This window comes from Pelodiscus sinensis, chromosome 1 (assembly GCF_049634645.1).
Source record: "Pelodiscus sinensis isolate JC-2024 chromosome 1, ASM4963464v1, whole genome shotgun sequence".
In the NCBI taxonomy this organism is placed as follows: Eukaryota; Metazoa; Chordata; order Testudines; family Trionychidae; genus Pelodiscus; species Pelodiscus sinensis.
The window spans coordinates 259,241,900-259,254,087 of NC_134711.1; the positions used below are offsets into that span (position 1 = coordinate 259,241,900).

Sequence of the window (12,188 nt, forward strand, 5' to 3'; positions counted from 1 at the left end):
AACAGCTGATCCGCCAAACAGCACGGTGGCCATTTTGATGTAAATAAAGCGGCAATTATTTAAATTATTTAAATTGCCGCTTCATTTTCCTATGTCTAGTAAACTCATCTACATGGCTCCATCGACGGAGCCATGTAGTCTAGACATACCCTCTGCCAAGAACCCCAGTTTGAAAATATTTTTCAATCAATTTGGCAATATAAAAGAGGTTGTCAAAATGTTTGTGAAATATTGTCAAGTAAGGCAAATAAACTAAAAATCAGCCTATTGATATTCTATGAGCACCTACAGAAACTGGATAAGATTATGATCCTAGTGATATGGAATAGTAGTTGTCTCTATAAATAGCCCTTCTGAAGTCAATAAGAATACTTATTAGAGTAAAGCAATGCTCAGCCTAACTAAGGGTGTCAGAAGTTGGCTGAAAATTCTGGGACATACAATCCTGTAGTCTTTCATGTAATACACAATTGTTAATAATTGCATGTTTAGAATCCCAGTGGACATACTATTTCAATATTAACTTGATTTTAAGAAAGAGTCAGTTTTTGCAAACACATTGTTTAATGCCAAGCGGAATACACAAGCATGTGCTTTAATACCAATATATTATCCTAACATATGGAAAGCAGTCAGTTAAAATCAAACTGATATTCCCTCCAAAAGAGAAGAGGAGGGTGTGGGTTAAAGTGTACTCCCTGCATTCACTCGTGAACATAAACATCAATGTACCATAAAATGCTTTTGCTGCAAAAGAAAAACCTCTAAAGCCACTGTACATACACACACACACAACTATATAAACTCCCACATTGGGTGAACTGGAGTAAGGCTCTAATGTTCAGTGTTACACTTTTATAAACACTTCATATCATGATCACTGGCAGTTTGCTGCAGAGGAACATAAGATTTTCCCTTATCACTATTGCTAGTTGGAAAACAAGGACTTTTGAATTTCATCTGGGGGCATTTTCAGCATTTAAAGTGCATATTAGAGAGATTTTACATTCACTGTATGTCTGCAAACAGAAAAAAAACTGCAGGAGCTGTGTGAGAGATTTATTGTCTTGAAAAAACAGCCATTAATAGATCTTAAGTGATTTAAGGCAGATTTAGCTGGATTTTAATTGCAGAAGGTTCAGTTAGAAAAGGAAAAGAGAAGGTGAGACAAATTACAAGAGGAGGTGGAGCTGAGCTGTCCCAAGGTGGAGCTGTATCTTGTATTAAATGACACTGGCAGATTAAAGCTCTCTGATGGGGAAGGGGAAGGGCTTAAAGGCTGAGTCAAAAGCCAAGAAGTCTTTTTATTTACGCCTACCTCCCAGCCCCTGGCAATCTGACTAATAACAAACTGAGGTAACAAGAAAGACTAGAAAGAAGAGAGAGAACACAGAAGCAGCTCGGATCTAAAAATCTAACCAAGAGGGATCAGTTTAAGCTCTGCTGAACATCTTGTTTATTTACAGCATCCAAAAGCTTGCAAATGGTTAACCTTATGCAGAAAAGTCAGCATAGATGGGAAGTATGCTGTGAATTTTAATTGGGCAAAAGGGACAACCGCTTTCAGGATGGTCTAAGTGTGCATTCTGCCTGAGAGATTATCATTATTTTTTTTTCCAGTGAACCATTGTGTACTTTATTTTCTGACCCAGGCTTTTAACTTTAGGCAGCTGGAGCTGTACAAAAGCTTGCAGCAAAGTGAAAATTTGGAAGAAAGTGTACATTTTTATAGAAAGGAACTGAGAACTGAATTGCATTTGAACATCTGCTCAAACTGTGCATTACTGACCGTGTCAGAGTGTCGTTTCAGTACAGGTAAGAAAGCTTCCAGATAGCTAATTATCTCAAGTGAATTTCCTCACTTATTCTCTATCTCTCTGATTTTATTTGCCTGTATTATTTTGCATCATTTTACATTTAAATGATAGAAATGTGTATAGATTTACCCACTAATATTTCAAGCACAGTTCCAGGTACTTTTTTCATTGATCAGTTTTTCAATACATGTAGTCACTCAGCTGGCAAAAAATAGAGTAGTTTTAGACTGTAGTATGCACAGGAGTGTGGATTAAAGAAGTATTTTTCTAAAGTATGACATTCTCTTAAAATACATCATGCGACTGTGCTTATATCCAGAATTAAGAAGCAGGCTTGAAGGATTTTATACACTGCACACTGCTTTTGTTTAAACTCTGGCTTTGGAATACTTCATCAGTCACTTTACAAATATTTGTATCACAATTACAATCAAATAAAAATTACACTATTTTTAAAAAGAAGATTTTATTATTTCATTGCTTCTCAGGCATATTGTAAATTAGCCTGAAGGGACTCATATTTCACTACTTCTCTATGTACTGCAAATTTGCCTGGTAGGGAAGTCTCTGGAGATCACTAGTCTTTTTTAATCAAAACTGGAAAGGACAATGACAGTAACTATTTATTAAAATTAAGTTACCACCTTAAATTTCTTATTATACTTCACTAAATGAACAAGAAAATAATTAGTCCAGTATTTATAATGAAATGCATATTCAATATTTACTGTGAGTTATTTCAAGATAATGTTAATCATCTGTTCCATGAAAGTATCTGCTATTTTAAAATGATAGTGGAGCCCATTCAGGGTTAGATTTATTTGCTCAGGAGTGCACAGACTGAAAATGTAAAAAGAGATGCCAATCACTTCTCCCCCAGGACTTACAAAATGTAGAAGTTCCAAGTGTCTTTCTACTCTCTCTCTTTCTCTCTCTCTCTCAGTGTATTTATGAGTGAGAGGGAGAGAAAGAGAAAGAGGAGAGAGAGAATTTTTGCTATGTTCCCCACAAAAGTATGATAATGATTAAAAAAGGAATGTTTTCCAATTGGTTGCAAATGTTATTACTTTCATCTTTAAAAATGATGAGAGGGCCTTCATTTAAAAAAATCATGTTTGCAATATGTGTGAAAATGCAACATACATTTCAGATTAATATATTTTGATTTATTTCACTTAATTTTGGTCTAGGCCCTCATAAAAACTCCCATTTAAATACAATGCATAACTATGTTGGTGTCCTTATACAGAAATGAAAGCTAACTAGCAACAGACCAGATTTGTCACTATTTATTGTTACTAGCATCTTCATTTTTCACCTTCAGTTACTGAAAAGAATTCTAGTGAATGGAATTCAGTTTTCTTTTACACAATATCATGCCGGCATGCATCTTAATAATTTGGTATACAATGTCTGCATATTGTGTCTCTCTTCCAATACTTCATGGGAAAACAGAGGGTTAACCAGCTAACTTGAACAGACTACATTCAAGAATTACTCTATGCTACAACACAAATATGTTTTGTTTCTACTGAATGAGATACATGATTCAAACAAGTTTAGTGACAGATTCTATCACCTTTACTCATGCTGAAAATCCCCCTTCTCCATTTAAATCAATGGGACTACTGTGGTGTAAGGTACTGCTCACTGTTCATAAACAGATGCTTACTGATTTATAAACATTTTCTGTTATTCACGAGGATATTATCTCATTGCCTCCTGTGAAAGTCCTCTCATCAAGTTACAGGAGAAGTCTAAATGAGTTGTGTAGTAAGAATAAGATACACATCTAAACAGTAATTGCTATTAAATGGAATGCCTAAATATATGGCCAAATTCTGAGAATGTTAATTAATATAATTACATAGATTCCTTGCAATTTTCTCATAAAGCATCAATTCAGCTGGTTGATTGTGTGATGACATTCTGCACTCCAAAGCACATTTCAAAAGATCACTTAAAAAGATTAAGTGACCTTTCCGACATAGGTTTCTTCAAGCAATATTGTTCAGTTCTGGAATAAATAGTGCACTGAAAGCAAGTTCTTGCATGAAATGTGTTTCAAATCATCCTTTTCATAGTAAGAACCTTTTCTTGTTGGAAATGTGGAAGTATTTACTTTAATAATAGATTGTAAACAGACTTATGACTTCATCTAATGCTACAGTAAATATCTTTGCTCTTTGGTAGACAACTTTGCTATAAAGGAAGATGCATATGGAACCCTCATATGAACAGTAACAAAGTAATCCCATCTCAGTGAGAATGGTGCTTAACAGATACTTCATCGAGAATGTATAATATCCACTAGTTTCTGTTCCTGGTTTAATAGTTGGACAGTTCTGATGTATTTCTCATGCATCCTAAAGTTTGAGACCAATGGCTTGCAAGATAAAAGCTTAAACTACACAGTGCACATGATGTCCCTCATCAATTTTAATTGTTAATGACAAAATTTCTTGCTGTGTGCATTTTAGAATTATATTAATATTAATTATTCAGAGGAAAATGTCCAATTTAATAGATTGAATCCCGCTTACCTGTTTGTATTTTTACTTTACTCTTATTTTTTTGTATTGATAATCTTGGTTTACTTATTGAATGCATAAGTATATTATATATATCAGTATAACATGTTTATTTAATCTTCCTCAAGTTATGAATCTATGGGTGATGTATGTATGTGCATCTGCCCATAGCTATAATTAAAATATAAACAAAGCACATGAATATTCATATTGAAGCAAAGGGAAAATTAACTTTATTCTCACTTTTGGGATGCTAGGATTACAGAGGAAGTTCCATTTCAAGTTACAGATAAGTTGTAGAAACAGGCAAAGAAAAAGCCCTGCACATGCTGACTGAATAAATATTTGATAGACAATAGATTGTTGACACCTACCAGAATTTAAGTTTCTTTATGAATACTAACTATTAATTTAATCTGTTAATATCCTTCCTTCCCATTAATACCTATTTGTTACAGGTTCCTAAAAACTGTAGCACTGCATGACCATCAAAGGTAAAAATATAATATTTTATATTAACTTTGATGGAAGCAGTTTAGGTTTTTTGTTTGTTTGTTTCTTATTTTGCTTTCCTACAGAGCACCATATATTTATATGGCACTCCATAAATAAGAATGTAATTGTCATGAGCTCTGCATATAGTGTTGCTGCAGAATAAAAATACTGAAGTGCTTCTGTGTTAGGACCCTCATGCTATATTTAATAATCAAGACTAGTCCTACTATTGGTATGGAATCAGTGTCTTTTTCTAAAGGGTGGCCAGGTATGTTTGGGGAACTTTCAAATTTTTTTTGTTCAAATTTAAAATAATCATCACAATTCTTTTTCTTTTTTAAAGGATCTACTGGCAACAATGAAGCTCTGGATTTTTTTATTATGTTCAGTTGTGGTTGCCTCGGATTTACTACAATCCCAGACTTCTTTGTCTTCAATGAGAGGATCTTGTGAAAATCTGTGTTCTTGCGATGAAAAGGATGATATCTTGATTATAAACTGTGAAGAAAGAGGTATTAAAATGTTATCACAAATAAATGTTCCACCATCACGGCCTTTCAATCTTAACCTGCTAAACAATGGCTTGACCATGTTACATATGAATGATTTTGCTGGCCTCATCAATGCTATCTCACTACATGTTGGATTTAATAATATTGCAGATATTGAGCCTGGAGCTTTTAATGGTCTGAGTCTTCTTAAGCAACTTCATATCAATCACAATTCTTTAGAAATACTTAAAGAGGATACATTTCAGGGCCTGGAAAATCTAGAGTTTCTTCAAGCAGACAACAATTTCATCACCGTGATTGAAGCAAGTGCCTTTAGCAAACTCAATAGACTTAAAGTGCTTATTTTAAATGATAACGCCATTGAGTTTCTCCCTCCTAACGTATTTCGCTTTGTGCCATTGACCCACTTAGATCTTCGAGGAAACCAGTTACAGACACTGCCATATGTTGGCTTTTTAGAGCATATTGGTCGAATACTGGACCTGCAGCTGGAAGACAACAAATGGGCCTGTAACTGTGACTTACTGCAGCTGAAGATATGGCTAGAAAACATGCCTCCCCAGTCCATAATAGGTGATGTTGTGTGTAACAGCCCTCCAGTTATTAAAGGAAGCATCCTAAGAAGACTGAAAAAAGAATTGCTCTGTCCAACTCACCCTATAAATGAACTTGAAGATCCTTCAGGGTCCTTACCCTTGGTAGTAACCACCTCTATAAGTGATAGTCACTTATCAGCCAAGGTGATACCTGTCCTGAAAGCTCCTACCAAGGAAACAGGTTTAGTGATTCATGCCACAAAGCCAACTACTCACGTTCCAGGAATATACTGTCCTGTCCCCTGTCACTGCACTAGCCATATCCTGTCAGGAGTTCTAATTCACTGCCAAGAGCGAAATATTGAAAGTTTGTCTGATTTAGGTCCCCCTCCTCCAAACCCTAAAAAACTTATTCTTGCTGGAAACATTATTCAGACATTGCTGAAATCAGATCTGGTGGACTATGCTAGCCTGGAAATGCTTCATTTGGGAAACAATCGTATTGAAATCCTTGAAGAAGGATCATTTATTAATCTAACGAGATTACAGAAGCTATATCTAAATGGCAACCATCTTACAAAGTTAAGTCAAAGTCTCTTCCTTGGTCTTCAGCACCTTGAGTATTTGTATCTTGAATACAATGCCATCAAGGAAGTTTTGCCGGGGACATTTAACACAATGCCAAAACTGAAGGTGTTATATTTAAACAACAATCTTCTTCAAACTTTACCACCCCATGTTTTCTTGGGAGTACCACTAGCTAGGCTAAACCTCAAAACAAACCAATTTACCCACTTGCCTGTGAGCACTGTCTTGGATGAACTGGATTTGCTGATACAAATTGAGCTTGAGGACAACCCTTGGGATTGTACTTGTGATTCAGTTGGGCTGCAGCAGTGGATACAAAAGCTGAGTAAGAACACCATGATGGGTGACATTTTCTGTAAATCTCCAGAACACCTAGCAAAAAAAGAATTGAAATCTCTGAATAGTGAAGTCTTGTGCCCAGGACTAATAAATAGCCCAGCCCTACCGACGCATGCTAGCTTTATAATTGTGACGACTTCTTCTACAACAACCAATACTGCAGACACTATTCTTCGATCACTTACAGATGCTGTCCCACTTTCAGTTTTAATCCTAGGACTCCTAATTGTGTTTATTACGATTGTATTTTGTGCAGCAGGAATAGTTGTTCTTGTTCTGCATCGGCGGAGAAGACACAAAAAGAAACAGGCAGATGAACACATGAGGGACAGTAGCCCAGTTCATCTCCATTATAGCATGTATGGTCACAAAACCACACACCACACAACTGAACGTCCAACACCTACTCTCTATGAGCAACGCATGATCAGCCCCATGATTCAAGTTTATCGAAGTCCATCCTTCAGCCCCAAACATGCAGAAGAACAGGAGGAGGGAAATGAAAAGGATGGGAATGACTCCAATCATCTCCGCAGAAGTCTTCTGGAAAGAGAGAACAGTTCTCCTCTCACAGGTTCAAATGTGAAGTACAAATGTACAGACCAATCAGCTGAATTTCTGACTTTTCAGGATGCCAGTTCCTTATACAGAAACATTCTTGAGAAAGAAAGAGAACTCCAGCAGCTAGGGATCACTGAGTATCTAAGGAAAAATATTGTCCAGCTCCAGCCTGACATGGAGGTACGTTATCCTGGAACACATGAAGAGCTAAAGTTAATGGAGACGCTGATGTATTCTAGACCAAGAAAAGTTTTGCTTGAACAGACTAAAAATGAATATTTTGAGCTCAAAGCTAACTTACATGCTGAGCCTGACTACCTGGAAGTCCTGGAACAGCAAACATAAAATGACATTACTTTGAACTGGGACAAAAATCTGTAATTCTATCTTAAGTCAGAACATTGTAAATAAAAGTGCCTTATAATAATGTGTCATCCATTAGGACTAAAGCACAGCAGTAATCCTAGCAAAAAAACTCAGGGATCACTGTGGGATGCCATGGGGATATGCCAGGCAATATATCTTACCCCAAATGAAACATGATTTCTGGGTAATTGAACTGTGGGAGGAAGATTGCCATATTCTTTTGGGGGGGGGGGGGTTAAAAGGTCTGTATGGCACTCCCCATTCTGTACCTAACCTAGGATAAAATTTTTATGTTACTTGTACTTCTTTCTTTTTGCTCAATTTAATTGGACTACATTTTTAAAGCACCTAATTATATAGTGGTAAGGTTAATATGTATTGGTTAGGCATTGATATATGCACTACATATGTGAACATTGTCTACAACTGCACATACCATTCCCTTATAATAAATGCAGAAGGAAATGAAGCTCTCATACCTAATGTCAGCTAAAAAAAGAGAAAAAATGGAGAACAAAAGATATTTAATTGTATATGCACTCTGTGTCTACAAACATTTAAGTATCTTTTATGTGGGACTTAATTTATCATGTTGTTGTAGTATGTGGATAGAAAATATATGTATACATAGAATTACCAACAAGTTAAGAGACATCAACAAAGCTTTTTGCTACTTTCCCTATCTGACATTTTTACACAAATTTGGACAATCTTCTCCTGTTCTGCTGCTATAAAATATTGTGCATCACTGGTGTTTTTTCAATTCAGAATCCTGGGCTAATGAGAATCAGTTGTAAATACATTAGTACACCTAATGAGTATGATTTCTTTCATATGACTGGCTCCTGTGGTGGCTTTGAATATTCCTGGCAGAAACACAAAAATAAGTACACAATGGCCAGTAACTTCCAGGTGTGGGGAAAGAAAAGAGAATATTTTGTTGTTTGTATCAGTTCTCTACATTATGCCCCACATAAACAGCAAAAACCGTGTTTCTCCAGTTAAAAGGTAAAGTGGCTTAGAGTGTGGAGCCCAGCAGCTTTATTTTGCAACAAAGTCTAGCTAGATTTATATTAACTATTTATTCTGTACAGTTTTGTAATTTTTTTCAGTTCACAACAAGGAATAATTTTGGGTGCCTTTCAAGCAAATCAAAGAACTGCTCACTATAAATACAAGTGGAAATAAAGCTTTTTTTTAAAAAAAAAGTCATTTTCTTAAAAGTCACTTTTTAAAAAAGAAGGCAGCAAGATCTGCATGCACAAGTTCAGGACTGTTCAGGAATCAAACACGAAGCTTCTCTCTGTTGTCACGTGGACAGAAGCATCTTGTTCACTGTGCAATAAGGCCATTCAGTTTCTGTGCATGACTGACACTGTGCCAAACAGAAAATCTGATCTGCATTTCTCCTGACTTTTAAACAAACCTTTTGTAAATCAACTACACATGAATATATGTTTCTGATATCCAATTGTACAGTTATTTAAAGGCTGAATCAATTAATAGACTTCTAAATATATAGAATAAAGCTAACATATAGACTTGATAAATTCAGAGCTAAAAAAGATACCTTTCCTTGAGTTTGGCTTACTGCAGTTTTCTTAATTAGCTGTGAGTTCGCTACACTTAATATAGGAGTGTTTGAAGGAACATAATATCTGATAGAAAACTACATTTTCTTGGCACTTAAGTTTGCATAATGCCATTGATGTCAGAGGTATTATACAGTTTTACACAAGCTAAGGATCTGTTCTCTAACCTTTCTGTTATCTAATCATACTTCCATAACAACATTTTATTGATAATATAATATTGCCATGACAGTAAAACCTGTTGGCCCCCACAAATCGTATAGCAGTAGCAAAACAAAACACACCATTTGCTCTGGTTATGACAAAAACTTAACATCATTTAGATTTATCCACCACACGTTCTAGGAGAGTGCACAACAGAAATATTGATTTGAATATAGCTACACTAATGTTACCATTATTGCACTCAAAATAAATTCCTTTAGAAAATTGACAACTAAATTCTGTCACAAAACATCTTTCAGTATGAGATACTGATAGATGTAATAATTAAAATTGGCAAGAGCCTGATCAAAAATCAAATGAAGTTTATGGAATTGTATTTGGTGGACTCTGGGTCAGAGACAATATATATAATATTCTATTAAAATAAGTTGAAATAAATGGATTGGTTCCCTCAAACTCATCTCTCTCCCCTCTCTGCCATCAAATCTCTGGACTATGAGGCTATGTCTACACTTCAGCTCTATGTTGGGATACCAGAAGTATCCTGAAATAGTTGTTCTGCATCTTTTGAGCATGCCCGTGATTTTGAAATATAATGGGCTCTCTATTTTGACATCCCCTTAAACCCTATTCCACAAGGAGAAAGGGACATTTTGGAATAGTGATTTATTTCAAAATAAATCCTGTGTAGAGTGCTAAATTTTGAAATAAGGTACGCAATTTGTGTAGCTGAAATTGCGTATCTTATTTTGAGCTATGGTGCTGTGTAGATGCACCCTGAGAGATTTCAAAGTCAGAACTGGGGTGAGGGGAGGATGGGGACAGAAGCAGTATGGAACAAATTGGGTCTTATTCTTCTCTCTCCTCATATGGTCATACATACCAGTCGACTGGGGGTGTACAATGACACCTTCTGATTTCTATGGTACAGAGCAGTGGCGAGACAGGCCCTTAGGCTTCGTTTTGAGCAAAATGCTTTCAGACTACAGATAAGTGCTACATGCATAGATGACACATTATTAAGCTGCTAAAGTTGTCTTAGCAGAACGTGGAGGACAACTATGCTGAAAAATAGGCTCTTTCACAGTAGACTGAAAGCATCAGAAAAATGTTGACTACAATTCATGTCACAGTAACTCAGATGCTCAGTTGTGTCAGTGCTCAACTCACCACAGCTCGGGGATGCAGAAATTTACACTAACTTTGTTTCTCTTGCTGCCTCGGTCAGAAGGGGGCTAGTTCAATCCCTGCATAAATTAAATCATCCCCAGGAGTGCTCTCCCAAGTGGCTATTTTAGTATCCAAGGATCAGTGGACTAAGGCATGTGTCACCCACCCTGTTCCTGATAATAAATAAACAAATAAAATCAATAAGAACTAGGCAAAAAAGATAGGTGAAAGGTCTGTGCCTGGAGGTTCTCTGGAATGTTTCCATCACAGCCATTAGAGTGTGTCCTTAATGGATAGTTGGGTGAGATCCCTGATGGAGTTTTCTGTTGTTGTGGCATGTTCTCCTCTATTATACTGACAGTCAGAGTTAAACACTTTGTGTGTGTTTCACAGAGACAGTACATTGGAAAATGGAAAGTGCAGCATGTCTGACAGTCTGAAACAAAGTGGATTCATTTTTCCCATGTCAGTACTGTACTTAATAATTGAGTGCAAGAATAGTACCTCAGCAGACACATTGGTGCAGCTGGCAGGTACATAACTGTTATGTTGTTAAGGCACCACAAGGTACCTAATACAATCATTTTTTTTCCGTCAGTTTAGCATACAAAATGTCTTAAATAACAATAGGGGCCTCTTCTCTCGTGAAACACAATTTAAAATGGTCTCTTGCAGATATTCATTTTAACCTGCAAAACAGATTTTAACATACATAAACATGATTTTTCTTCTCTTTGCTTCCTACTACAGTCATCCTGGCAGCCTCTTTAATAATGGCCCATGTAAATATTGCTTACTATGATATTTTTACAAACTTCTGAACACAAAAGACACAACCATATAATTGTTAGTGTAGTGCCTCATTCACCATGGTACTGATCAACTATTTTCCATCTCTTTTAACATAGTTGCTTGACATTTTTTGTAAGGGATTTACAAACTAAATACGAGTTCATACTTTTTACAGGGATGCGCCCAAGCCACAGGATACAGATCTGTAACCACGATCAGCAGCATTTGGCATGATAACAATCTGAGGAATCAGTTAGGACTACCTCTAAATGAAATAAAATCCTCAAATGGTGTTGTGTAACAAATATCTAAAGATATTTTTCCTGAAGAGAATGAGAAACTGAAGAGTTGAGGCTAACTTGGAAGACCAGACATCTGTTCAAGAGGATATTTTTGTACTTTAATGGAGAAAGGCATATGCTGTAAAGAAAACCAATGTGTCACAGGGAAAAATAATAGTGGTCTGTGAACTGAGGAAGACCAATCATAGTGCACTTTCTCATACACATCAGCATAACTGGTTACTCTTGTAGAAATGGTCAGGGCACTGTGGTGGAGTGGGGAAACGTTTGATTTCAAGATGACGAGATCATCTGTGACACTCTTTGAAGAGGCATCACTCTTTTATTTCCCCTTTTCTTGTTCCAGGAGATAGGAATTTGCAGAGCTTGGCAAGTCTCTAAGGGGTATGCACATTACTTTTAGAGTCCACATCTGCAGAGGT

At 36.2% G+C, this 12,188-nt stretch overlaps 1 protein-coding gene across 2 annotated transcripts; it reads left to right on the forward strand.

Annotated features, from left to right (window-relative positions):
• Positions 1 to 1,200: 1,200 nt before the first annotated feature.
• Positions 1,201 to 8,393, forward strand: SLITRK6 (SLIT and NTRK like family member 6). Of its 2 annotated transcripts, XM_075918830.1 has the most exons (3): positions 1,201 to 1,815; positions 5,187 to 5,355; positions 5,767 to 8,393. In XM_075918830.1, exons 2-3 carry the CDS (start codon positions 5,202 to 5,204, stop codon positions 7,722 to 7,724), a joined length of 2,112 nt encoding a protein of 703 aa, XP_075774945.1. In that variant the 5' UTR covers positions 1,201 to 1,815; positions 5,187 to 5,201; the 3' UTR covers positions 7,725 to 8,393. The 2 variants fall into 2 exon arrangements, with proteins under 2 accessions (XP_075774945.1, XP_006122778.2); XM_006122716.4 differs by having other exon boundaries at positions 1,202 to 1,815; positions 5,187 to 8,393.
• Positions 8,394 to 12,188: the final 3,795 nt, after the last annotated feature.